A 26,795-nucleotide genomic window follows, 5' to 3' on the forward strand; every position below is an offset into this window, starting at 1 on the left:
GGTTTCTCCTGGCTCCTTCCAGTTTGTTCTGGAAACCGCAGTAGCCTATATTTCCGGGTAAATGGGAAAAATAAATAAATAAATAAAAAATCGTTCTTTTAAGGTTGGCCAATTATGAATGTTTTATACAATATACTTTCAGGCGCTTCCAGAAATAAATTCTCCTTAATTTGTGTTTTTGAATACTTTTTAATCTTTAAAAAAAATGTTGTTTACATATGTGCAGGAACTTCAGAAACTTTGATAGTCTTAATAAATTAAAATACAAAAAAGACCAATTCATACTATAAATGTTTTGTCGCTTCTTTATTGATAAAGTTCACATTAATCTCGTAAATATTAGTCCTTATCCTAATAAGTACAAAGTAGAGCTCGGTTCTTTCCGTCAGGCTTCATTCAACTGTGATTGGTAATGAAGTCAATAAGGGGCGGGGCTTAGTTTCGAGTGACTGGTAACCTGTCCAATCAAAACAAATGACATTAGTAACCAGCCAATGAAAACTCAAAATGTCTGGGCATGGTGTGGATTTATTCCTCCTTATTTACCTAAACTGTCCTTTTCCCCGTCGCCTTACGCCAAGGGTAGGGGGTGTGCATAGGCAGAAATTTACCTATGCTTAAAACTTTCTTTCTTGAAAGTTCATACTTACACTTTTTTGCGTTTTGTAACTTTTTTTAGACTCGCTTTCTAAGAGCGTGTGAAGATTTTTTTTTTGTTTTAGTTCAAGATAATAAAAACAACTACTCAAGGTAAGTAAACTAACATTTTCGTTTTTATGTATATTATTGAAATTATACCTGCTAAGTTTTAGTCACAAACCGTTAAAACTTTTTTCTTATTTTAGAAGTCCGAATAATAAACAACGCAACCAAACATGATTTGTAGCTAGCTTAGCTGTGGTAGCCAACAATCGGTTCCGTATGATTTCTAGTTCACCATTTTCCCTGCTTTAAAGTTTGTAATATCCACCTCAGTAATGTTGTTGGTGCCTTATATTTAAGTTTGGACTTGTATTTTGTGTTTTGAGCTGTGTTGCCTTGAACTGGATCTGTAACGGCATTCAGTCTCCGTTGATGTGTGCGGCAGGGACATGTCCTGACATGACGCAGGAGCTGCCCGGACAAGGCCCGATCCCCGTCCAAATAATCAAAATGTGTGAAAACTATGGGGGTAATGCAGGTTTAGATACTTAAAAGGACGTGGGTTCAACTGAAGCCTTATTGAAAAATCTGTTTTCACACATCACAGATATTTATCCGTGTAATATTACCTATTTTCTAGTCCTGTTAAGTCCAGTTCAGGTGGAGACTTGCTACTGGATTACTTACAAATATGGAAGCAGCCCCCCTTTAGGTGTCCTGTGTCAGACCAAATCTCTAATTTGGTTAATTTGTATTCATTAACGTTATTTGGTAGGGTTTTTTTTTTAACGGTAATTGTTGTAATTACTGCTATTTTTTTTAAAAAAAATCAATTCTCTTGGAAAAGTTAAATCTGTCTGAATTGTTTATATATTTTAATCTATGAGCCTAAGTTCCTAAACTGTCTGTAAAAGTGGAACCTTATCTGGATGCAATCTGCAGGGTTTAAAAACTTTTTAAAAAATCAATTTGAATAATAAACAGAAGTTGAATGCATTGTTTAAGTAAGATCAATTGGATTTTATGTATCATTGAATTGACTTTAGTTGTAAAGTGCCAATAAATAAACTGAATCTTGTCATTACATTATCTAAAGGACATAAGAGAATCAACAGACTGTCACATTGATGTATATTTTACCTTTTGACACGGAAAAAGGTACCTGAAATTGTTTGATCCATTTTAAAATAAAAACTTTGGAGAAACCCTGCCTGCGGGGTGTTTAGTGTCAGGATTCAGAGTTAATTTTTGTCTTCATCATTCAGTTTTGTTTTACTTTTTTTTTTTTTTTGTCTAGATGATTGACACAGTAACTGGAGCACAGGCCTTTGCAGTAAAAGTAAAGGGCCTGATGGATCTGGAGGGCCGATACCAACCCAAGATCACTGGCTTGAGGCTCATAGAGACTGCCCAGGACAATGGCCTCAGGATGACCACCCGGCTGAGAGAGCTGGAGGTGAAGGACCTGCTTTATCTCTGCAGGTTCTTTGGCTTCAGCTCAGAGACGTTCTCGCTGGCGGTCAGCTTGCTCGATCGATTCCTCTCTGTAATGAAGGTTTGTGAATACATCAACACTGTTGTGGCACGTCATGTTACTAGTAGAGATACACCTATTGGAATTTTGTAACAAGTATTGTTTTCGTAAGGTAAAAATGGTCAGATTCTGCTTTCAAGACAATTTCTTGAGGCCTTTCTAATTATTAGTCCAATTAAATCCACTAAGTAGTTTTGTACTAAAGAGGTCTCTGCTTGTTACCTACAGATTCAACCAAAGCACCTGTCATGTGTTGGCCTGTGCTGCTTCTACATAGCTGTGAAGTCCTCAGAAGACGAGAAGACCGTGCCCCTGGCCAGCGATCTAATCCGCATTAGTCAGAATCGCTTTACGGTGTCTGACATGATGAGGATGGAGAAGATCATCATGGAAAAGCTGTACTGGAAAGTGAAGGCCCCCACGGCGCTGCACTTCCTCCGTCTGTTTCACAGCCACATCCAGGAGCAGCTCGACGCCGAGAGGTTAGAACAAATACTCGTGTTATCCTTAATAGCTTGTTGTGTAATGAAAGAGCATTAAGTCTGACAGTGATTGAAATTGAACCTTTTTTTAAATTTTTGTTCACTCAAATACTTGAAAGTCAGATTTTCTTTTCATTTCATTAAATGCATCAAAACTTATAAGTGACTATTCATTTCTGTTTTAAAAGTATAGATGGCATCAAAGCAATTTGTCTGAGTTTAGTAAAAATCATTTGAAGGCTTTGAAGATATGCTTTGCATAAATCTGGGTAAAAATCTTGTAATGCTTTAAATTTCTGTTGGACTCAAAACTACTTTTATGGCGACTGTTTGTAACATATAGATCTAAATTTAAAACAGTTTTCTCCATAAGTTTGCATGTGTTATAGCTCGAACAAAGGGAACCAGAAAGAAGCTTTTAAAACATTTTATTTATGTAAATTTGTTTTGATAAAGCCTTGTCACTGGTAATTATGTATTTGAATCATAATATTCACATTTGGCAGCTTACATAATTTAGGTAACCCAGAATCAATCTTGGCAAGCACTTTGTTTTATTGTCATATTTATTTTTAATCCCCTCATTCAATTGACAAAGTTTATTCTTGCATGTGGGTTTTTAATGTGTTTTAATGCTGATTTATTTTCCCAGCAGGGAGATACTGAGCATTGAGACACTGGAGGCGCAGCTCAAAGCCTGTCACTGCTCCTTCATCTTCTCCAAAATCAAGGTTGGCTCAAAATGGATGTCCACATTTCCTGGTCTCAATTATTTACAGCATTATAAAGGAAGTTCTATTGTTAGCAAGTAGCTTCCTGTAGTAATATCTTTATGTGGCTTGTTTGTAGAATTAACAAAAAAAAATCTACAATAGCTGCCGTTGAAAAACGGATTACACATTAATCATGTTTCACTCTTTAAGTTTTTAGGTTTCAGAGTTGGTTAAATGTTGGCTTTGGTTCTGTTTGAATAGACTGAATAGTCGCTGCTGTTTTTATCCAACTTTGTTTTTTTATTAATAGCAGTTCTTTGATGAACATTAGGTCCTTTCTGAAAAAATCTAGAATTTGATTTCTGTGTTTTTCACATCTGTTTAAGTATGAATGTAAATAAGAGTAGGGAAAATATTTGCATTTTCCAGACTTTGTTGGATAATCAAGTGTCTAAACAATGTACCCATCGCGTCCATTGTGATTTTCATTCATTTATTTTTGTCCATCCAGTCTCCAGTTTTTCTCTGGTCCCAAATGCAAACCCTGCCCTCTGAACAGACTTCTCTAATAAATACACATAATGTTTATATTTTAAAACAGATGTAAAGGACTAAGAAGTCTTAATTCTTGGAATTAGAACTTGGGGGTAGGGGGGGAAGCGTGTGAAAACCTCTCCATTTATTTATACTTTTTCTCCACAGCCGTCTCTTCTTGCTCTGGCTCTGCTGTGCTTTGAGGCCCAGGAAGAACACGACCCTGAACACATGAACCAAATATCTGAGGCCCTGAAAAATCTGCAGCACCTGCTGAATGTGAGTTCTACTGGAAACGATAAATCCAGTGTTGCTCAGTAATACAGTATGCCCTCATGTGTACCGATTTCTGGTGTGTGTAGGTGAGAGACGGAGACCTGGTGTGTGTTAGAGAGCTGGTCGGGAAATGCCTGGCTGAATACGCCAACACCAAATGCTCCAGACCGAACAGCCAGAGACTCCGCTGGACCATCTCAGGAAGAACCGCGCGCCAGCTGAAGCACAGCTACTACAAGATCACTCATCTTCCCACCATACCTGAGTCAGCCTGTTGAAAAGCAGGTGCATGGATGGCCCAACATGCAGGGAGAAATTCCTGCTGTGTGGTCGTCCACTTAATTTTCCTTGCAGATCTTCATTATTGATAATGAATTTCTTTAAGGAAAATATGAAACCTTTAGGAAATCTTTTTTTTTCTTTCCCAATAACAAGGAGTACTACTTTTGTCAGAACAGCCAATCCACCCCCCATCCTGTTAAGTTATACTTTCCTGGTTGAGTTGCCTGCATAGGTGTACAGTATGTTCTTGTTTTAATCCATACCTCAATGATTGTTGGTATGGGTTGCTGGTTTTAAGCTAAAAGTATTGAACCACCTAGGTCCTCAGTCCACCATGTGGAAGAGGAGGGAGAAGGATTTTGTGATCAGCAAAAATGGAACCAAGAAATCGGGCCCAAAATCCTTAACTCTCATCCTAGGTTGCTAAGCTGTCCTGAATGCACACTCCTACCCAAGGTGATGACTTTTTTGTTTTGTTTTTTTTGGCACGGGAAGTCTGGTTTTTAACCAGCAAAGTGAAGCTGGCGGCAATCCTGTCAGTTATGTGGACACACAAAGCCTCCACAGTAACACTCGATTGGTATTAGTTGAAGAAAAGTGGGCGCTGCCGTGGAAATGTAGGTCGGAACTCGTTTTGCATTTTCTTTACCAATTTCCCAGTGTAGTACATTTTATTAGTGAGGAGAAATAAAATGTGTTCTGGAGTTCAAAACGGTCAGAGACACACAATCTGATCTTATGTTTGTGCACCTTTCAATAAACATTTATTGAAAAGCTACACTTGAGTGCATTCTCCTTATTAAAAGGCAACAACACAGTTTTTACAAGTAGCCTTGATTCTTCATCTTGCATAATGAGCAGCACAACTTGTCAAACAAGGTCTACAAAAAGTTCCCTGTGACTGAGGCAATCCAGAAGGAGACGCTGCTGTGAAGAGACTAAACTTTTCCACATTATGGTCAATCTGTCTGGCTGGAACCAATTTCCTATTCTCAAAGGAAAAAAAAAAAAGTACATCCACTGCTGTACTGCTGGAAGTCAGGAGAGAGGAGACTGTCATTGTTGTAAGCTGGAAAAATCTGGACCTCCGCCAGCAAAGTTTCCAGAAATCTCTGCCCCGCTGAAGTCAAATCCAGGATTCTAGACAAATTAAAATAAGCAAATCACATACAGTTGATGCCTTAAGGGAATACATTTTAAACCATTAACAATTTATATAGTGTTTATAGAGTTTCAATGTTGATGTAGGACTTAAAATTCAAAAAAGTGATTTTGCTCTTTCCTAAACAACATCTCAGAATCATACGATTGTTGGCAACAACTTAGCTTTTTCAATATACAAACCCGGTGTCAATTAAAATTTACAATGGGTTGCAATATAAAATGCTGTAACCCATTGAACCTGTGAAAATCTTCGTCCATCCAGCCTTTTCTTTATTAAAGCATTGTGGTTAACATGGATGTATATACAACATGGTTATTTTTGGCAACTTTTTTTTTGCTTGAATTTAAACAAGAAATGCATGATCCTAAAATCTTTCTTTACTTTAAGGTTATTTCTGACAACAATTTTTCCAGTTATATGCTTTTCTTAAAATACAGTCTTAAAAAAATATTGTGTGTAATCTGTAACTTAAAAATCAAAAAATTGTTTCACCATGTTTATTCCACATATTGTCACTTTAGAACCACAAAATCCAACATATTTCTATTGGATTTCTTGTGATAGACCAGGTTAAAGTTAGAATCTATGAATTGGAAAGATACTTTTAGAGGATTATTAAAGTTTTTACAGATGCACTGATACCACATAAGATCTCAGTGAGAGTTGAGGATGGAGTAGGGTAGAAAAAAAAGTACAAATACCTTTGCAAGACACTGTTATTCATTGCAATAATCTTGCATAATAACTGTGTAGTTAATCTTTAGTATTATGTTACGATTCAAGTGTTTTCTTTCTTTCATTTATGAAAAAAAAAAAGCTTTACTTAAAGATGCGTCTCCCCTTTACACTGTCCTGAAAGCACCCTGTGTGTGTCTCAGCCGTTCTGGGTCTAACTGACCTCCCTCTGGAACCGCTCCAGCGTGAGTTTCCTCTGCATCTGGTCCTGGACCCAGGCATTTGCACAGTACTCGCCCTCCAGCAGCGAGGTCCAGCAGTTACCTGCTTCTCTGTTCGTCTTCATCAGGACAATCCGAATTAGACATTTGTCCTCTGAAAAGAAAAGGAAAAAAAATCAGGATGGACAGATGTTTTTAAACATTAACTTCAGGTGGAGTTGGTGAATATTTTAAGGCGTTTGCAGCTCACCCAGCGTCCAGGTGGCCTCGTCAGACACGGTCATGTCAAACAACCTTCCCTGGTAGGAGGCAGAAAAACACATACATTATGTTTTCATGCAGCAATCAAAGCTAATATGACATTAGGACTAACGGATGGTTGTAGCAAGTTACCACAAGAATACATAGAAAAGTGTAAACTGTTTATATAAATCATGTGAAACATGTAGATAAAGGGCTAACAAAAATAACCAAAAATAGAAAACTATTTGCCTATCCTTATTTCTGAAAGTCAAACTCATATTGATACAATGCTCATAAAATGATTTTTTTTTTTATTTGCTGTAATTTTGACAACCATAGGCTTAGAGATAATACAAATTTAAAGTCGGTATTTCAGAAAATTTGAATATTACAAAAAGTTCAATAAAGGGTGTTTTAAACAGAAATGTCAGACATCTTAAAAGTAATTCCACTTCTTGTGAAACTCCCAGAAATCCTTGAATGGATTTTACTTGACAAGCTTTTCAAGGTTACGGCCATCGCTGTTGCTGGTCCACCTATCACTACCACACTTTTTCCTCCCACTCAACTTTCTATTAGTATGCTATAACCTTTTCACCATATTTACATTTTCTGAGAGGGTATAATGGATTTTCACCATCTGTAGGCAATAATCATCAAAATTAAAAGTAACAAAGACTTGAAATAATTCACTCTATGCGAAATGAATCTTCGAATTTCAGTTTCTGAAATGAGCGACAAAAAGTTTTTAACTTTTTCCACACCGTTCAGATTTTTTATTTTTGCTGTACTTGAAGTCACTGGGGTCAGTTTTATCACTCTACTCCCCTTACTGGCATGTGTCTAAGGATTTCTTTTTGCTTGAACTTAAACTACAAATGCATGGCCCTAAAAGTTTTATTCATTTTAAGGTTATTTTTTGACATTTGTTTTAAGTTACATTGTTTTGTTTTTGTATTATTGCCATTTTTTTACACTTATTTATGGTTCATTTTTTGTACTTCTGTATCTTCAGTCCCAAATGTGTATTAGGGTGGTTCTAAACTTGTCTGTATAATACAATTGAAGAAGATAATTACTCTCTGAGACAAACACCTCGCTTCTTACCTGGAATATTTCCTTCCCTCTGACCTGCAGCTCGATGTCTCTGCTTCCTAAGCGGCACTTCACCTCTTTAGCAGAAGTCCCTGCAGGCACATGGACTTCGATGAAGACCTCCTCCATGGTCTGGTACCAGGACCCCCACGGTGTCTTACACGGTACAACCCCGCTCCTCTCCTCAAAGTGGACTGACATACTGCCGCTTCACAGCGCCTGACAACGCTTACTGGTTATACTGGTCACCAGTGCGGGTTTTTGTTTTTTTTTATCCGGAATCACAACAAACTTCAACTTCTTCCTCTCCATCTGTTTCCGGTTGAGTGTATTTATGTATTTATTTATGTTACCTGCAGTGCCACCTGCTGTCCGACCTCACGAACTGCAAGTACGTTTGTGTTTCCCGATGCATCATACACACAACACTCTCAATAACCTTTGAACTCTGTTAGTTAGACTTGAATTGAGGTGTTTGTTTCTTATTTTAATGATGCTGTAATTTACTCTCAGCAGTTATAAAGCGAATCCACAGTCTGTCTAAAAATGGAGTGGATTTACTAATCTGTTAATTAGATTACTGTTCTCGCCTCACTGCTTACTATTCTTAAGAAGACGCTGTAGCAACACAGAAAAGAAAACCTCTCTTACACTTATTTTGTTGTTGGTTAGAAAATTACAGAAAAAAACTGATAACTGTTACTGAAGATGGCTGCTGACCCTTTATCTGTGGCTGCTCTAATCTGCTTGATTAGGTGAGTCTTGAATTTAAAATTGTTACAAGGGAATTTAAGTCTTAAGGTGTAACTATCTCTATGTCTGTGCAGTGTAGCTAATGCACAAGGAGGTGAAAAAGTATACTCAGACAACATCACCCTCATTTTGGATAGACTTTTGGATGGTTATGACAACAGACTGCGACCAGGTTCAGGAGGTAATTACAAAACTTGTTTTTGTAATCTGAACAATGTAACATATACCCCAGCTACTGTGTTGTGCCTTTTATGCATAATACAATACATTGGTGGTTTGTCTGTCATTGTTGTAGGTGGTATTACAGAGGTGAAAACAGACATCTTTGTTACCAGTTTTGGGCCTGTTTCAGATGTTGAGATGGTAAGATATGCCTTGCAAAAATATTCTTTTTGAATACTACATGTTGTATTTTTCTTGTACAACTTATAATATAAAGCTGATCACTCAAATATATTTCCTGCAACTACAGCAATTATGAACAAATTCAAAGTTTGTCTAAGGAATTTATTCAGTGGTGATGGAGGTGGTTAGAGTATGTTTCCCAAAATAACTATACTATTATAAATAACTATGTTTAATTAAAACTCTACAGTGATTATGTGAGTTAGACTTTGTATGTAGTATTTTTTTTAAAGCTGTAAAGATAGAAAGGTCCAATTGATTCTTACTTGTGTGGAATTTGTATACACAACATGAGTTTCACAGATGAAAACATTCCTGTTACAATGTTCAGGTTTAAATAAAATGGTCAAAGTCCCAAGCAAACCCTAAAAAGACCTTTAGAACGTCTGGATAGATACCCATCCACACAACTTTATTAGATCACAAGACGTGTTGTTTTCTCTGAAGCAAAATCTAAATAAATGAGTGATGACTCAAGACGTCTGCTCAGTACTGAATATGTGCAGACTGTTAGGGAGCTTCAGTGACCATCTGCCATGTGACCATCTAATAAGCTTTAATTTGTCTGACTAGCCCCATAACTCCATTATTGATGGCCTTGAAATCAATATGACAACATGTCAGACAGCGAGAATGGCCGAATGGATTGATTCATGATTATGTGGGATGAGTGGCATCCATCATCGCTCATTATCTTCCCTCACCTTTCACTGCATATTGAAAGCTCTCTCTGGCGTTAAATATGCACATTATAGAATAAAGCCATGGTTTAGAGGTCATTAAAAAATATCTATTTTTTGTCCACTAATGTGTTTTTGTTCAGGAATTCACCATGGACATGTTCTTCCGTCAGATGTGGGTCGATGAACGGCTGAAGTTTGAGGGCCCCATTGAAATCTTACGTCTTAACAACCGCATGGTGGACAAGATTTGGACACCAGACGCCTTTTTTAGAAATTCAAAGAAGTCAATTTCCCATAATATGACCACACCCAACAAGCTCTTCCGTATAATGCAGAATGGGACTGTCCTCTACACCATGAGGTGTTATTTTGTTTTCAAGACATCTGTACTTGAGGTTGAATTAAATATATTGCAACAAAGTAGCAGCATATTTCAGTAGAAAACAATAGGAATTGAATCTGCGTTTGTATTCTGCTTGTAGACTAACAATCAGTGCAGAGTGTCCAATGAACCTCATGGATTTCCCCATGGATGGCCACGCCTGTCCTCTCAGGTTTGGGAGCTGTGAGTACAGCAGATGTTCTCAACAGAGCAAACATCATTTAGTTGCCACAGTTTTAGACATTACACTTGATTGAATGAACATGTTTTTCTTTTAGATGCGTACACCAACAGTGAAATTATTTTCACCTGGAGGAAAGGATTAGCAGGCTCTGTCGAATGTCCCAAAGAGTCAATAAGTCTTCTGCAGTACGATCTGGTTGGACAGATCTTGTCCAGTGAGATAATGAGGTTAAACACAGGTAACACGTCCTGTCAGTGAGGAGATTACTCTTCTTCTTTCACACTTCATACAAGATGCAAGACCTTTGAATAAGAGACCAAATGAGTCTTCAAGTTTTGTTAAATATAACAAGGATTTAAGGTTCAGAAGATTCATTTTTACAAGAGAACAGAGTTGAGTGCTTTCAGTCTGCATCCATACTGTGTGAATGAACATTTAACATGTACTACTCTGCTCTTTATTGAGCACTTCTAGCTTCACTTGTCCCGTTTATTTTCCAGGTCAGTATTCTGTGCAGGTGGTCCATTTCCTTCTCCAGAGAAAGCTCGGCTACTACCTCATACAGACCTACATCCCCCTAATCATGGTGGTCGTGCTGTCGCAGGTTTCCTTTTGGATCAACAAAGAGTCTGTTCCAGCACGTACAGTCGCTGGTATGCACTCTTCCTGTCAGAATCATTATGCAATTAATGTCTGCTAATCACTGTGGCCAATAAAGTTTCATGCATGCTTGATTAACAAATATCTGCCTCTCCTTTAGGCATCACCACGGTGCTGACCATGACCACCTTGAGCATCAGTGCTCGGCAGTCTTTGCCCAAAGTGGCTTATGCTACAGCCATGGACTGGTTCATCGCTGTGTGTTTCGCCTTCGTGGCCTCTGCCCTCGTTGAGTTTGCAGCAGTGAACTACTTTGCCACCTTGCAGGCAAACCGCCTGAAGAAGCAGAGAGCCAGACAAGACAGGCTGGAGGTGCTGGCCACTGGCAGTGACGATGACGACACAATATCTGTTAGTAGTTGAATTTCATGACATTAAAAGATGGATGACTTTGTTTAGTTTTCAGTGAGGCTTAAAAGCAACATATCTTAAAGCTGAATCCAAAAACACAGAAGACAATGACGGCAGGAACCCGTAGCTCCTTCTGTCACTAATTGAAGCATTCATCCTTCAAAAATACACAATTTATTTACATACGGTGTATTAAAAGAGAGAAAACTGTTTTTCTTACTGTCCGATACTAAATACAATCTTTTCCTGTTTTAAGTAATTTAGAATGGCCAACATTATTTATGTTTACTAATAATTACTGGATTTGGGATTACTAATAATTCTATTTAGATTTAAACTTATTAATGTCTTTAAATTCAGAAGTTAGCATACACCAACATTTTGTTGTTGGGAAAGCCAATGTGATGTCAATGATTATTATTTCACAACATTTAAGTTAACTGGAGGTTCAAACCTTGGATGTATTTTTTTTTGTTTGTTTTATGATTTGGATTGGATAGCCGTACGTTATTCCTTAATAAATCATTTTAAAGTTCCTTTTTACATTTCCTCAAGTTATATTTAATAGTCAAAAATCCTTAAGTTTGTCAAGAAAGAAAAATAGTATAAATTTGTAAGATTGCAGACTGAACTTTCTGTAAATTCATTTAAAATATTTGTGTTATACTTGTTCTTGGTATACATCTGCAGAGTAACAAATGGTGGAAAGTGTGCAGTTTTTTGGGTTTTTTTACTCCACAAGCGGTTAAAAACAAGGCATAGAATACAAATCAGAACACAAATAAGTACTTTTGTTCATTTCCAAATCACACCAATTCCATTATTGCACAACATAAATTTGCTGTTTTGTGCTTTTATGTGGAGCTATAGGTTTCATGCTAATACAGTAAGCAACCACAGCGTCCTCCTGGGATCTGTCTCACATGTAAAGCTCATGGTTGGATGTCTTAAAAATAGCTTTAGTGTGAGAACAGAGTACAAATCCAAATACTCCTTGTATTGTTTTGAAACCAGCCAATGAATTTCTAGAAAACTACCTGCTGCGCTCTATAGAGATGCTTGAATATTATTAACATACATGAATTGAACTAGCAGAATTCTACTCATGTTGAGGGCATTTTTTTCTACTTTTTTTCTCTTATTGCTATCCAAAAATGTAACTTTTCACCAATTTAATCTTCCTGTCTTCTTCCTCTCAGACGGACAGCAGCCACCAAGAAGGCCTGAAGAGGAGAAACCACTCAGTGAGCTGCAGCGAGGTTGGATATACCCCCCCAGTGCCCATTTTCCTCCAGCAGGGCTCGGCTTTTCCTCAAATCCCTCAGCTTGCTGGAACAAGTCCGATTGACCTCTACGCCCGCATCCTCTTTCCCCTGACCTTTGCCCTTTTCAACTTAGGGTATTGGTACATATATCTGACCAAAGAAACCATTGAGTCGGCTACGTGAGTCATTCTTTTCTTTATGATACTGTTTGGATAATTTAGATTTTTACAGTTGGATTGTGTGTTTATTTGATTTAGCCAAAGAAGTTATGATCAAGAAGATTATTTACAAGAGGCAAGGCGGATAATGGAAATTAACTTTAATATTTTAAATAAGAAGACATTCTCAATTCTTTCTCTCACATTTCATAACATTGTAGTGTGTTGTTACCCCCTACATTTTGTCACATTACATTCCCAAGTTTCAGTGTTTTTTTATGTATTTTGCATGACAGACCATCAAAAAATCACATTACTGGAAAGTGAAAAGGAATGGAAAGTTTAAATATGTGAATTTAAACTTTTTACAAATGAAAATTTAAAAAGTGTGGAATGCAGATATACTGAGACTCTGTATTTTGTTATTGTTATTGATATCTATAAGGCTTAGGTTTAGTGGTGCAAAAATCTTCTTGGGATTTTAAGTCAGACTTAAATTGGTTATTCAATTTGACCCTATTTCTAACACTGAAACACCAACACTAGTCAGAGCTATATAGAGGAGAATGAAGTTAGGTTGCACCGACACTGCAAATGTGTTTTTTTATTATTATTATTATTATTATCTAAGGGGGATGGAGCTTGCAGCTAATTTAAGAAGGAAGCAATGCATCATATTTGCAGGCTGGCAAACCCCCTTTTTAATAACACTGTTTCTCTGTGGGGAATAAGACCAACCAGAGCTCACTTTGTAGTTTATTACACAATGAACCAACTTTTTGTGCTCATAAGTGAGCCACTTCCGAAGCATAAAGCTCCATGGCCAAGAAGGAAAATGGGAGCTAGAGTGTAAAAAAGACCGCAAGAAAAAGAGAGAGAGAGAAAAAAGAGACAGGGTGGTGGGGGAGAGATCTGTTATGTAACGCAGAGGAGTGCAGATCTGCTCATCATGCTTCTCATGTTGCTGTCAGAGAATATTTATGGCTGTTTTGTTTGTTTAATGTGAGAGTGAGACAACATGGAGAGCCTGGCAGCAGCTGTGGCACGTCCATTCCCTGGTATGCTCTGTTTCTACGCTGCTACTTTTGAAGGGTGTGAGGATGAAGAGTGCAGAAGCAGGGCTGGCTGTGCAGCACACTGCAGAGAGAGCTTCTCTGAATGTGGAATAATGTGAGCTCACGTTTCTGATGTGCCTTGTTCTGGTCTTGCAGGGCCATGGATCTGAAAAACTGAGAAGACTTTAAGGGAGGGGGAAGCACACATGCAGCTTGAGAGACCTTCTGGATCCATCCATCCATCCATCCATCCATCCATCCATCCATCCATCCATCCATCCATCCATCCATCCATCCATCCATCCATCCATCCATCCATCCATCCATCCATCCATTCATCCATCCATCCATCCATCCATCCATCCATCCATCCAGTCTCACTTCATCCTCCCCTCACTTGTGCTCTCATCTGACAGAGGAAATGAATCAGAAACTCATTTATCCTTCTACTGCACATCTCTTCACTACACCACCTGTGAGCGCTGACCACTTGCCTGTTTGATCTGCACCTGATGAGATGCCCTTTAACAAAGGCTCCCAGTCACTTTCAACCCCACCATGCACGGCAACCCGTCAATCCAAGACAGATGCTCCTCACGCAAGCAGGACGCACGATGCGCACAGAACGAGGAACGCATCAAAAAGGCTGGCATGATATAATCTGCGGTGGCTGTAACTGGTGGTGATGCAACAGTGAACCAATGCCTTCAGAGGCCTGCCCTCTACAGAAGCACAGCTCCGTCTCTGCAAGAAGATCAAAGGCAGTTTAGAAGAGGCTCACATCCCCCTCCCTCACTGCTTCAAAAAAAAAAAAAAAAAGAACTCAAATCTGGAAAAATGAATTGTGGGACCATGTTTTCCACCCCACCTTTCCTCCCTGGAGCTTCGCCGCTCCCCTCACACTTTGTGATGGAGAGCCTTTGTGATGTGCTGCATTGTCTCACTAAATGTTACGGAAAAGAGTTGGAAACATTGGTGGATTTTGGTATGGAGGGCATGGCACACTGCCCAGGGTGGCATTTCGTGGAGGGCAGCATGAGTGTAAAGGACATAATAAGATTTTTCTATACATCATACCACTGTAGTTGGTTCATACTGATGCTGATCAAACCAGAACTGGCTGTTCTACAGTGAACACAGTCTTTTATGTCCCAAACTGCACAGACCTTCATATTTTTTCAAAACCCTTTTCTGTTTGTTTCTAATATTCAGGTGCAAATATTTGTTGGTCGTAAAAGTAGAAATATTTTTAAAAGAACATCAAAAAGTGGAAATTTTCTAAAACCCTTTTTGTGTTGTATATGTCTGATCTGGATTTCCAGGAATTATTAAAATCAGTGGCCCGATTTTAAAATACCAAATTTGTTGTACTTTATCATTAAATTTCAAATATAAGCTGAGAAGGTTGAAGACTGAGATCAGAGTGTGTACAAGAAAACACGAGCTGGAACTCTTTTGGGAGCATCGTTAGCCTAGTGCTGCTTTAGCCATGCAAATTATTTTCTTTTGATTTTTTTATGCGTAATTTGTCTCAGAACTTAGAGGTGGGAGTGATGTCTGACCCATTTGGAAACAATTTACAGTAAAGTCATAAAGCAGTGAGATTTGCTAATTATTATGGTTACTTGGTGGTACAAACTGATAATAGTGCATTTGTCCTAATTCTTTTTGTTAAAAACAGAAGACAAATATGTTCAGAAACTGTCCGAACTCCTTGTAATGTCTTATAAACATTTTATACCTGCCATCTTCAGTACATTTTATATGCAAACAGTCATATTAGATACCAGGCTGCTTCACAAACTCCCACTTTCCCAGTTGGAATGCTGATTTCCTGTTGTTTTTCTGACTGGGAATCCTGAAAACCCAACTTTCAAAGACAAACGGATCACACCATGCCGTTATCACCACAAGCTGCCAGAACAAATGTACTACAGCGTTTTTGGTTGGAATCCAGCAGACATAGTAATGGAGGACAGAATGTAATTTCAGCAGGAAACTAAAATACTGCCACTTATGAAAGCGACATTCTGCTCGTGATACTCGGAAGATGAACATTTTATTTATTTGGCATTTGTACCATCTCAGGTGTCTGGTATGAAAAGTTGAATATATAGACTGGTACAGACAGGACTAGTCACTAAATCTAAGGGGTTTCCCGGTGGCGCTATTCTTGTAAGAACATCGACTGAATGGATAAGATCCCCTTGAGTCTTTGTTGGATTCATTTTCTGTTTTTGTTGTTACATGAAAAAATTGTTGGAACTGGTGTCTGTAAATATCCTTTTTAACAAATTTAGTCAAATGAATCAGAAGGAACAAACTTATTCTAGTTGATCCCTGAAATGCTTCACCTTGTCAGCGGACAAAACCATCTCCTTTGTAATAAACAAGCAGAGTACAACACAGATATACGTGCGTTCTCGTTCTTTCTAAACATTAATGCCCGCGTCTTCATTACGCACATCCAGTAGTCCCTTTAATATTTTCCTCTGCAATGGAAACGGCTCATCCACCATCATCTCTCTCCACTCTTTGATCTTGGACTCGCTGCACGCATGCGCCCCTCATTGGCTCCTCTGCACCGTCTGGAGTAAGTTGGATGTGCGCTCTCCTCACTCGCATCCAGAAGCCATCAGAAAAACTGTTGCGATGGGGAGGATCAGGGAAAACCACTTTGGGATTTTGACTTTTTCCTTATTGTTGACCTTCATCTGGGCTCAAAGGTAAATCCCGATGAAGCTTCGTTTTTACGTTTGATTTTGCATGAGTCGTTTTGCATGTCCTGTTTGATATTTATCAGCTCGTGTTTTTTTTCTTCTTCTTCACCTTTTTCGTTTCTCCTCCTCAGCGTCAAGGATATTAAGGATCCGAGCAATATGCCTCTTGTGAAGGAAACAGTGGACCGGCTGATGAAAGGATACGACATTCGGTTGAGGCCGGATTTTGGAGGTAACGAATTTTTTTTTTCTTTTCGCGCCCCTCCCGACGTGCGATACATGCTTAATGAATCGCAAAATCCGCTTTAATCATCCCTTCACAGTCAAATGGGCCTTGCCAATTAGGCGAAGAGAAATGATGAGCGTATTCCGCTTTGATGAGAGGCTTTTTAACGTGATCGATCCCGCTCATCAATGTTTGATTACCCCGCTAAATAAATGAAATTAACAGCATTTCAATTAAAGTGGGTGTCAGACGTGACGGCTGCTGCCCGGCCCGATGATGCACAGCTCTCCTGCAGCGTCACGGAGCTGTTAAATTTACATGATGGCAGAATTATTCATATCTCGTCCTGTATTAACGCCTTCTCTCCTCCGCAGGTGCTCCTGTGGCGGTGGGGATGAATATTGACATTGCAAGCATAGATATGGTATCTGAAGTAAATATGGTAGGTGGATTTTTTCTGCAATCATTCCGCTATTTTGTTTTTCTTCTTCTCCCTTTTTCTTTCTTTTTCTTTAATCTGGCACGGATCGCCTTTTATCACCTTTTTGAAGTGGGCTACTTATCACGGCTCAGTTGGAGCCAACCTGAGGACATTTTTCCCATTTTCCTCAAACACATCACCTCCTTCCCTCTTCCCAGACTCCGCATTTGCTGCTCTGGTGTGCTGCTGCATTTGAATTCAAAACACACACTCACTGGCGCACTCGGACGCACAGCGCAGCCGTGTGTATTTGGTGTGTGTTTGATACGCGCGCGCGTGTGTGTGTAGGGGTGCGGGTGCGTGTGCGTGTGTGCGCGAGAGTGTCCCAGCTTCGGTGGTGTAGGATAGACCTTGGTTGGTTGTGTCACTTTGCACTCTTGCATGAATTGTTCATTATTGAAACGTCATTTATTAGCTATTCCCTCGTTAAAACAAACGATATTATTTGCAATGAAATAATTTGCCAACAATGACACTCTGACACTTTGTTCCGGTTAACTCCCAGGGTGGCATACAGTTGCGGGCGGCAGGACCGCAAGTGCTAAAAATATATATAGCTGTGTTTCATATTTGACTAAAGATTCTGTAACTGATATCAGATGTGAATCTTATAATCTGACATTAAAGTAAAGAGCAATTTCAAAGTGTCTTCTTTAAATAATCTGTACTTCATTTGATCATGTGTCTAAAATATTTAGCCTGGTCAAAATTACATTATTCTACATGTCTTCAAAACACTGTTTGAGAATTATCAAGCTGTTATAAAGATCTACCCCCACCCCATTTTTTATTTATTTTTTTGCTGTTTGTACAACCTGAGATTTTAATTAGGGTTTGCAAAATTTCCAATTTTAAAAGTTGGAAATTTTCAAGGGAATAAACAGGAGTAAAACTGGGATGGCGTTGGTGCTGTGACTTTGGGCGGGAGTAGAGCTGCCAGGGCAGCACAGAGGCCCACAGAACAAATGATCACACACAGTCACAACGAAGGGAAATTTAGAGAGACCAATTAACCTATCAGTCATGTTTTTAGATTACGGGAGGAAGACAGAGTACCTGTAGGGAACATGCAGGTTACATGCAGAAAGGCCCCAGGATGGGGGCTCAAACCTTGGATCTTTGCAAAATGCTAATATTATTATTATTTTTATTATAACTGTGAATAAATTCAGGCAACAACAGATCAAAATATGTTTTAAAAGATTTTGTGTTTGCATATATTGACTAAACAAGATTTCACACTGGAACACATCTATAGTATTAATCAATCACATGCATGTTGCATTGCTGATTACAGGTGCATAAGCCCCCCCTTCCCCTCTCCTACATGCATGTTGCATTCCTCCATCTGCAGATGATTCCTAGAATGCTGAGGCTGCCTTTCTGGGAGATGATCTTGTTGATGTTCAGGATGTGGACATTACCTAAATGGGTTCGAAGCTGTAGGCTTCCTAAATTTGAGAAAATATAGTTTTTTGGTCTACATGCTGAATGGCTCTGTTTCAGATTGAAAAGAGGCTCTGTTCATTTTAAATTTTGAAGCTGCCTTTTTTTAAGTTATGGAGTTGGGATGACATTTTACAATTTTTGTTAAGTGGTTGGGTCAGGAATGAGAAATGTTTTATTCAACACTCATGTTTTGTTATTTGATGAAAAAGTTGGTTGTTGTAGCCTCGCAGTGTTTATGCTAAAGTGAAGCTAGTTATCAATAGGGTACCATCTATTGGACTCGCATTTTAAAAATAATTTTAATTTGATATTAATTTGATCAGTTACTGTGAAATGTATGATTAAATCAGGGGAATACTTATAATCCACAAGACTTCAATAATGGACTTTTTTTTTAAAGTAAAGCCACAAAAAACACAGTGAACATATTCCTAATTTGACGACATTAAGCTAATTTTCTTGTGGCCACTGTAAAATGCAGACTCTTAGGTGTAATGTGTAATGTCAAGAAAAATCCACAGCTCAGTATCGAGTAATGTGACAACCATTCGCAGTCCAGCCTGAGTAAAAACAAAATACACTGATAGAACAAGCTGTTAGAAATGAACCAGCAAAATTGTTCTGGATCAGTTAATTCAGTCCAATTTTAGCTAAATATCAAGGCGATTTTCCTTGAGTGGCTTTATCTTACATGTTAAAAGTAATAAAGAAATATAAACTGATTTGTTAGTGACGTATAAAATGAGGACCACAGCTAATGTGTGCTGTTCACTGACAGTCACTGTCTGGTGTCTTTCAGACCAGGAGAAAAAATTCAGCATTCTATGAATGCAAGAGCACCATGTATTGACTGGTGTCATAGTCAGGCCAGTCCACCACTGCCTGCATTACGTTTAAACAGCTTCAACTTTACTTGGGCCAGAATACACCTAATCCACCCTGCTGCAGGTGTAACATTTAGATTTTTTTTAACGACTAAAAACACTTAAAAACATGTTTTTTTTTCTAAAGAATTAAGGGGAAACATCAAGTAACATAATTGAAATGTAAGATGTTATTCCTAAACAGTCTATTCCAACGACTTATTTGAAATCAGTCTACAGATAAAATAAAATACAAAAACCCTTCAGAATATAATTTTTTGCTCCTTGTCAAACATTTTCTAAACCTTGTGTATCATTTTCTAAAATCCATTCCATGGTTAATATGTTTTTATCTTTGAAAATGTGATGTTATCATTTAAGTCCATCTTTTTAAAGAATTCAGAGAAAACATTGTGAGCAATCCCCTAACTGGAACAGAATGATAAAAGCATATTGTAAAACTTAAAGTAATTGAAAATCAAAAAAATGCCTCCTACATTGTTTATTTGAAAATTTTACTGAAGTTTTCTTTTAATTTTTATTGTTTTGTATTGTCTTCTTGTCAGTTTGTAATGTAGCATTCAGCCATATGGGTTTGATGAGATGATAGACATAAAACCCAAAGGGAACAGAGATTAGTGTAGTCTGCAATTTCTCCACTTTATGACAATTTTTTTATGGTCCTCATATCATCTCAACCTACAATAAGTAGTATAGCACTCTTTGATAGTCTTTTACAGTCAAGCATTAAAGTTATTCAACCCTTGAGATGTGCATTTTTTTAAAAACAAGATTTTTTCCCCCCATTTTTTTTACATTAGATAATTTAAATATATGCTTCATACATATTTGTTAATGATTCAGCCTATTTCATATTTGAAAAGTATTTATAGATAATTCATGGGAAAATTCTCAGCAATCTTAACATAAACCTAAAATAATAGAAATGTAATATCTGACTTCTATCTCCTCTTATCTACATGTGTCAAACTCAAGGCTCTGGGGCCAAATCTGGCCCATCATATCTTTTTCTGTGGCCTTCTAGACACATGATTAGAACATTGAAGATAACAGTTGTATGAATAAATAATACTTTATCAATAAGATAAAGGTAGTTTTCATTTGTATGGTGCCAAATTACATCAATGTGAAAAGATGTTCAATGTTATAAACCATTAAAAAGTACTTATCAAGTGCAGAGAAAGCTATTTATTCATATTTTAATAGTTTCTCAATGGGTTTTACCAATGCATTCTACCACAATCAGCCATTTTACAACATTGAAAATCTTGACATGAGCCAAAATGAAAATTAGTTTTACACCACTATTTGCCTTCAACCTCTTCAGGAGCCAAAATGCCAATAATGCTTTTTTACACATAGAATCATGTTTTACATCATCCTTTGCTGTCATGTTGCTGTCAGAATTATGCGAAATTATTCCTAACTTCACAAATTTATTTTATATATATTGCCACTTGGGGTCAAAGATGAACCTATTTATCTTTATGTTTTATTTGGATTTTGCATCATGTCAACTCTTCACAATGGTCATTTTTAGTTCTTACGTTCAATTATTAAATCTAATATCTCATACAGCTAAATGGACTGTGCTACTTTTTATGTAGAGGCCCAGAAATTGCAAAGGTACTCTTGGTCAATTAGCATTTTAAAAGCCTGGAATGTACTTCCTATTGGTTAGATGATAGGAATTAAAGGGAAATGTTCATGTTTTTATGTAATTGTAGTCTGTGACTATGCCAATAGATGGCACTATGTCAGCTGATGCTTCAAACTTTGATAAAAAATTGTCCCAGGCTGTGTGACCAGATTCAATATGTTTTACATCTTTTAAAAAAACCATGGCAATGTCATTATTTTTGAATAATTCAGAGGCAACAGTCACAGCCTGAACATATAGAAAAGCACAAAAAAGAAGTTATTTAATTTTCCAAGCTTTCAAAATGGAGTGCCTGTCAGCCATTTATCGCTTTTAGCAGGAAAACATGGCGGCTTATTTAGGTGAGTACGGAGTAATCAGAGCGTCTCCTTCGATGGAAGTGATTTATTATTAGTGGAGGAGGCTGCCAGAACGGAAGTGACTTGGTGGGAGAAGAGGGGGTGTCCATGGAGAGTTGAAATCTTCTTCTCCCGTCTCCAACCGTCTCTCCCGCTCTTCTGACTGGATCCCTGGCTGTAACGCTGAGCTCAACAGCCATGTAATCCACCCCTGCCTTGCTCCAAAGGGTTATCTCACTCAAGAACTAGGCATCTAGGCGGGCATTCATCTGGAAAAAAACAAAACAAAACAAAAAAAAACACTGCTTCATACATCCGCTTGTGTCTGCAGCAAAACACAAAACTGTGCACACAGAGTGAAAGGCAACTGACGTCACAGTTCCCAGTGGCTATGCAAGAACCTTCATCCCTCTCATTTCTCAGGAAAGCTCTTTCTGCCAGATCCACTTCGACAGATTTAGACAGAAAGTGAAAGATAAAACACTGTAACCACAAACCTCTAGCTCCTAGTGGACTCCTGCTCCACATGTTGTTACCTTGTGAAGAATCCCTGTAAATTGCATAACAGGTTGGAATCTCCTCCCCTCTTCTTCTGCTCTTCATGTCCAGCTCCTTTCAGCTGGAATAAAGGGTAAGCAGTTGACGAGATTGATCCCGGAGAAATCAATAATATCACCGTGATCACGAGGACGCAGCCGGTGACCTGTGCTCGGTGCGGCGCTGCTTTGATCCTCCTCATCACGGCCAGCTGCTTTTAAGATTAAAGTGCTGATGGGAAAACAAGCAGGAGAGGAGAGACTGAAACAGGCAAAGACAGAGAAGACGAAGGTTTTAATAGAGATGAAGCTGGCTGTGATTGCACCTTGATTATTGGCACAACTGTGGGAAATGTTGCTGTTGTTTTTGTCTTACCATGCAAAATCTGGAGAAGCCATGTGTTGTACTGAGATGAGAGAAAAGCATAAAAGCATTTTTATTTAGCGAGCTAACTAGCAGTGCGGCAACAAGTGGGGAATGGGGCAGAATTGTACTACTATTCTTCATATAGACAGATAAAAACACAGATTCTTTCTCTCTTGCATTCTAGTGGCAGGATTTTAGGTATAGGTGTAATCTGGAGTTTGTACTTCCCACTGTCAGGGTTGGGGTGCTTGCTTATAGAAAAAAAGGTTTTAGTCAAATTGATAAATAAATACAGATAGACACATGTCCTAATGTCTGATGAAATAAGAAGGGTTTTGGTTTTGGAAGTTAGAGAGAAAAAACCGTTATGTACATGGGGTACATCACGGGGTGGCAGCATCATTTTCTGTTTTGCAGTGGAAAGGACTGGTGCGCTTCACAAAAAGAAGCATAATGACAAAATATTAAATTAACAATCCCAGACATCAACAATGATTCTGATGTGTGCAGCTTCGACACAAATCTTTCAAAAGAGTGAAGCCAAATTAGTCGCAATGTGGCATAAGGACAACAAAGTCGAAGGTCTGGAGTGATCATCACAAAAGCTCCAATCAGAAAATGTGTATGAATTGTCAAGTCCAGTTTATTTGTAAAGCGCATTTTAGCGACAACACAGTTTAAAGTGCTTCAAATGATAAGAACATAACACAATAACCAAAAATTATTACACTGCAGAGGCAAAAAACAGAGAAATAATGAAAAGTGGCAATTCAGACTAGGATTAATCTATGTTCCACTTATTATTAATCAAAGGTAACTCTAACAGATAGAGTTGCAAGAGGATGTGAGCAATGTTGCCTACAAAGCTGACTCAGTTCTCCTGTTTTGTAAGGAGGAACAGGCCAAAGTTTCTGCTACTTTTCTGAGAAGCTTGTAGAAAAATCCCCAAAATGTTTTGACTCCAGTTCTGCAGCTTAAAGAAAATGCAACCAAATTTGTTGGATATCTGTGTACTGCTGAGTTTCTAAGTATTATCCTGGCAATTTGCAAACATACATTATTTTGGTGATTTTCTGAAAAACAAAGACTTACAGTTTTTATACAGTTTATTTAAAAACATCTGAATTCAAATGGATCTGGTTGGAACCACATAAACAACAGACAATGTAAATGTAATGTAAATGATGGATATTAAGTCTCTTTGTCATTTCATGCTGTTGCAGATTTGATCATTTTGGAGGCTTATACAATTTGACATTTAATTCTAATTCATGCCTCTGCAGGCTCTAAATTCAACCCAGGAAATGTAGCTAAATGGCTCTAGTAAATAATATCTATGAGCAAGGGGTAATATGATTATCAGCATAATTTTTGAAAATATTTAACTGTAATGAAAAATAAAGTGAGATACGACAGCCAAAATAAAACTAGAAGATGACAAAATGCTACCAATTAGGGGTACAACGTGTCACGGTGGAGATCTAACCTAGAGCTATATTCTGCAGACAAAAAAAAAATGCAGATGTTTGTTGTTGTGATCACCAGTCAGATATGAGCAGTAACATTGGTGAAAACCAACTTTTTTTCCTACTTCTAATCCTACAAGGACCTGCTTATAAGTCATAAAGATTTGAACCAAATGTTGTTCGCTGATGATCACTTGAAGACTGCTAAATGTGAAAACATAAGATGATAGTGAGAGTCACATACTGTAGCCTCACCCCATCCCAAAATCAAGACTTCTGCTTTTGCTGTGATAAAACTCTAAATGTTTGTTTTTGTTGCCATAACTGGCAACGGTGATTTACTCGCCATTTCATTAAAATAATATGTCTGCTTTGTACGAAAGAATCATTAAAGAAATTATTACCCATGTAAATACAAACAGTAGCAAAGAGAAAAACAGTCTCCTCCTTTAGGAACACAATTCATTAGAATAAGTAAGTTGAGTTGGGAAATCCTAAGCTGAAAAGCAGATTGGTTTTGATCGTGTCAGGTTGAAACATGCAAATCTAACCATGTGAATATGAAGGAAGATGGAGGACTGAATGAAGTGGAAAGAATAATAGTGGATCTGAAATCTGTGTGTGTTGGTCTGCCATGGTGAAGTTAGCAGGACTTTGTTGTCGACAGCTGCTCGCTGCTCTAATTAAAGACAAAACAGCCTTTGGTGAGGAATGAACTCTCCGTTTTGGTTGAAGCTTGACATCTGTATTCTCTGATAACATGAAGGGCGCCACCGTCGCTGCAGCTGAGGATTTTTGTTGCCTCTCCTTCTTTTGTCAGGCTCACGTAACAAGCCTTTTTTTTTTTTTTTTTTTTTTGGTGCTTTATTGTGTGACCCAGCACGCTGGCCTGCTGAGGCTGAAAGGTCAGCCATGTTGTCGGGCAATAAAAGCATGCAGCCCAGTCAACACCGTGGTCGCAGCTTCGCCTGCGTGACATTACAAATGTGCTATTCTGAGAGGGAAGTGTCCTCCGAGTCCGAGGTGTGACCACACATTCTGGGTGAACGGGCTCTGCTGACTCACCGGGGTTAGTGGAAAACATGAAACAGATAACATCGCGGCCGAGACCCTCACTCCACTGCTGATCCCTGTCTTTCTGATCAGTGCTGGCATCTCGCTCCATCGCTCATCTCCGCTCAGCTGAGGTTTCATTTGCATAATGCTGTTTGTTTTCGCCGAAATCACACACCCAGGAAGCAGACCCCGGTTACGGTGCATTATAAAAGTGTTTCTGCACACAGCCGGTGCAGCTGATTAAATACAAGTCGAGTCTGTTTTCTCAGCAATGCATCAGTGCTACATAATAATGCCTTCTCCGTGCAATCCGTACGTGGAGTGTGGCTGCAGTGTGCACTGCGAGGCAGGAATAAGTGGGAAGCTAAATGAGTGTTTTCAGTCCTCGCCTCTACTTCCTCCCGCTCGTTAATTACATGTAAAATACCTGAGGTTGGTGGTTGTTAAGAGGAGCTGTCTGTTCCATAATACCATTCTCTGAATGTTAATTAGCTGCTAGTGAATTATAAGATTTAAACAAACCAGCTGTGGTGGCTTCTGGGACAGAGGAATTAGTGGGGCGTTGTTGTATTAAGATCATTATCCTGACAAGTGCTGGTTTCTCTCCATGAGTAAGAGGATCCGGCCGCAGGATAACAGCCGCCGATGACCAGAGGGAGCGGCAACAGGGGCCTCCACGCTACGGTGCGACCATGTGAGGGATGCAGCATCTCTGAATTAGCAACCATTTTTATCTCGTTTGTCCAAACGGATCCTGTTCCATTTTATTTTCAGCTTGTGGAAAATAAGCTTGTGTTATTTTTACTCGGCGTTGCCATGACAGCGCTGCCTCCCCCCCCCCCCCCCCTTTCTCTCCTTTTCATCCGGGAAAGTCAAGGAAAAGCAAACAAAGCCTTGTTTTTCAGGTTTTAAACGATGCTAATCCAGGTTAAGAATGCTTTGTTTTTTTGTAACAGCACTTACGGTTTTATTAGCATTTTGTTTTGCTGCTTTTTATACAGAATTGTTTGTGTTAAGAATTTTTTCTAATATAAAACTGCAAGCTTTGATCTTGATTTAGATGACATATATGCAGTGTCTAGCAAAAGTATTCATGCCTTTCTTTATTTTTTCACCTTTTGACACATAACAACCAAAGACATCAATGTGTTATTTTAAATTAATCTGATACACCAACATGAAACAGTGCACAGCTGTGAAGTAAAACATCTAGAAACATTCTTTTGTTCTGAAAATGCTCACGTTTGGTCAGATATGATAGAGAGCGTCTGTGAATATCAATTTCAAGTCTTGCTGAAGGCTCTCATCAGTCTATATAAGCCATTTAAAGACGTAAGTTTGAGAAAATCAGTTCCATTGTAGCTCAACTTGTCTGGATAGGGCTGTTGCTCTGCTAGATGGTGAATCTTCACTCCAGTTCTAAGTCTTTTGCAGCTTCTTAAGGGAGTCCTTCCATTATTTCCCTGTTGTTAGCTCCATCCTTCTGCCACCACCATGTTTCACAGTGGGATTGCTGTTTTCAGGGTGTCAGTGTTTTGGCCACACTGTGTATTACTTTTACACATGTGCTATGTCTGGATTGAATGGTGTTCTTTAAAATGTTTAAAGCTTGTCGATGCTGTGTTAATAACCTACTGTAAACTTCTCCACAACTTTCTCTCTGACTTGTCTGCTGAGTTCCTCGGTCTTTATGATGCTGTTTGTTGATCTCTATGTTCTTTAACAAACTCCCAAGGTTTCTGCATTTTTGTCTAAAATGGAATTCCATACAACTGTGATCTATTTACTATTTAGACAATGTTTGAAGGCAGCTGGTTGCACTGGATTTTATGTAGATGTATCACAGCAAATAAC

General features: G+C 38.4%; 4 protein-coding genes across 5 annotated transcripts in view; 3 read left to right on the forward strand and 1 right to left on the reverse strand.

Moving 5' to 3' along the window:
- The first annotated feature begins 541 nt into the window (after positions 1-541).
- On the forward strand, positions 542-5,241 carry ccng1 (cyclin G1). Its single transcript, XM_032554301.1, has 6 exons — positions 542-750; positions 1,940-2,197; positions 2,405-2,658; positions 3,311-3,389; positions 4,074-4,184; positions 4,268-5,241. The coding sequence occupies exons 2-6, from the start codon at positions 1,940-1,942 to the stop codon at positions 4,457-4,459; spliced, it is 894 nt and encodes a 297-aa protein (XP_032410192.1). The 5' UTR covers positions 542-750; the 3' UTR covers positions 4,460-5,241.
- On the reverse strand, positions 4,940-8,181 carry nudcd2 (NudC domain containing 2). The gene is made up of 4 exons (XM_032554306.1): positions 7,875-8,181; positions 6,775-6,823; positions 6,527-6,678; positions 4,940-5,603 (listed from the first exon to the last, which is right to left on the reverse strand). The coding sequence occupies exons 1-4, from the start codon at positions 8,061-8,063 to the stop codon at positions 5,520-5,522; spliced, it is 474 nt and encodes a 157-aa protein (XP_032410197.1). The 5' UTR covers positions 8,064-8,181; the 3' UTR covers positions 4,940-5,519.
- Positions 8,182-8,210: 29 nt separating this feature from the next.
- gabra6a (gamma-aminobutyric acid type A receptor subunit alpha6a) lies at positions 8,211-14,706 on the forward strand (the record flags this gene model as incomplete). The annotated part of the gene is made up of 10 exons (XM_032554312.1): positions 8,211-8,253; positions 8,719-8,796; positions 8,911-8,978; positions 9,844-10,064; positions 10,186-10,268; positions 10,364-10,507; positions 10,770-10,922; positions 11,030-11,280; positions 12,480-12,724; positions 13,915-14,706. Coding segments are annotated over 10 exons (1,308 nt in total), but the record flags the coding sequence as incomplete, so codon positions are not given.
- Positions 14,707-16,223: 1,517 nt separating this feature from the next.
- The window catches only part of gabrb2a (gamma-aminobutyric acid type A receptor subunit beta2a), a 49,626-nt gene continuing 39,054 nt past the window's right edge, over positions 16,224-26,795 (forward strand). The window contains exons 1-3 of one of the 2 annotated variants that reach the window (XM_032554310.1): positions 16,224-16,484; positions 16,610-16,710; positions 17,079-17,146. In XM_032554310.1, the coding sequence (XP_032410201.1) occupies positions 16,411-16,484; positions 16,610-16,710; positions 17,079-17,146 (243 nt within the window). In that variant the 5' untranslated portion in view covers positions 16,224-16,410. The remainder of the gene's footprint in view (positions 16,485-16,609; positions 16,711-17,078; positions 17,147-26,795) is intronic. The other variant, XM_032554309.1, reaches the window with a different exon arrangement.

This window comes from Xiphophorus hellerii, chromosome 23, assembly GCF_003331165.1.
Source record: "Xiphophorus hellerii strain 12219 chromosome 23, Xiphophorus_hellerii-4.1, whole genome shotgun sequence".
NCBI classification, from domain to species: Eukaryota; Metazoa; Chordata; class Actinopteri; order Cyprinodontiformes; family Poeciliidae; genus Xiphophorus; species Xiphophorus hellerii.

Bases quoted from the DNA above. Each gene is read 5' to 3' on its own strand.
- ccng1 (XM_032554301.1), top strand. From the start codon at position 1,940: ATGATTGACACAGTAACTGGAGCACAGGCCTTTGCAGTAAAAGTAAAG. The intron at 2,198-2,404 runs GTTTGTGAATAC...TGTTACCTACAG, and splicing joins GATTCCTCTCTGTAATGAAG to ATTCAACCAAAGCACCTGTC. The intron at 2,659-3,310 runs GTTAGAACAAAT...TTATTTTCCCAG, and splicing joins GAGCAGCTCGACGCCGAGAG to CAGGGAGATACTGAGCATTG.
- nudcd2 (XM_032554306.1), bottom strand. From the start codon at position 8,063: ATGTCAGTCCACTTTGAGGAGAGGAGCGGGGTTGTACCGTGTAAGACA. The intron at 6,679-6,774 runs GTGAGCTGCAAA...TTTTCTTTTCAG, and splicing joins CGAGGCCACCTGGACGCTGG to AGGACAAATGTCTAATTCGG. The intron at 5,604-6,526 runs GTCAGTTAGACC...TAATTTGTCTAG, and splicing joins TGGAGCGGTTCCAGAGGGAG to AATCCTGGATTTGACTTCAG.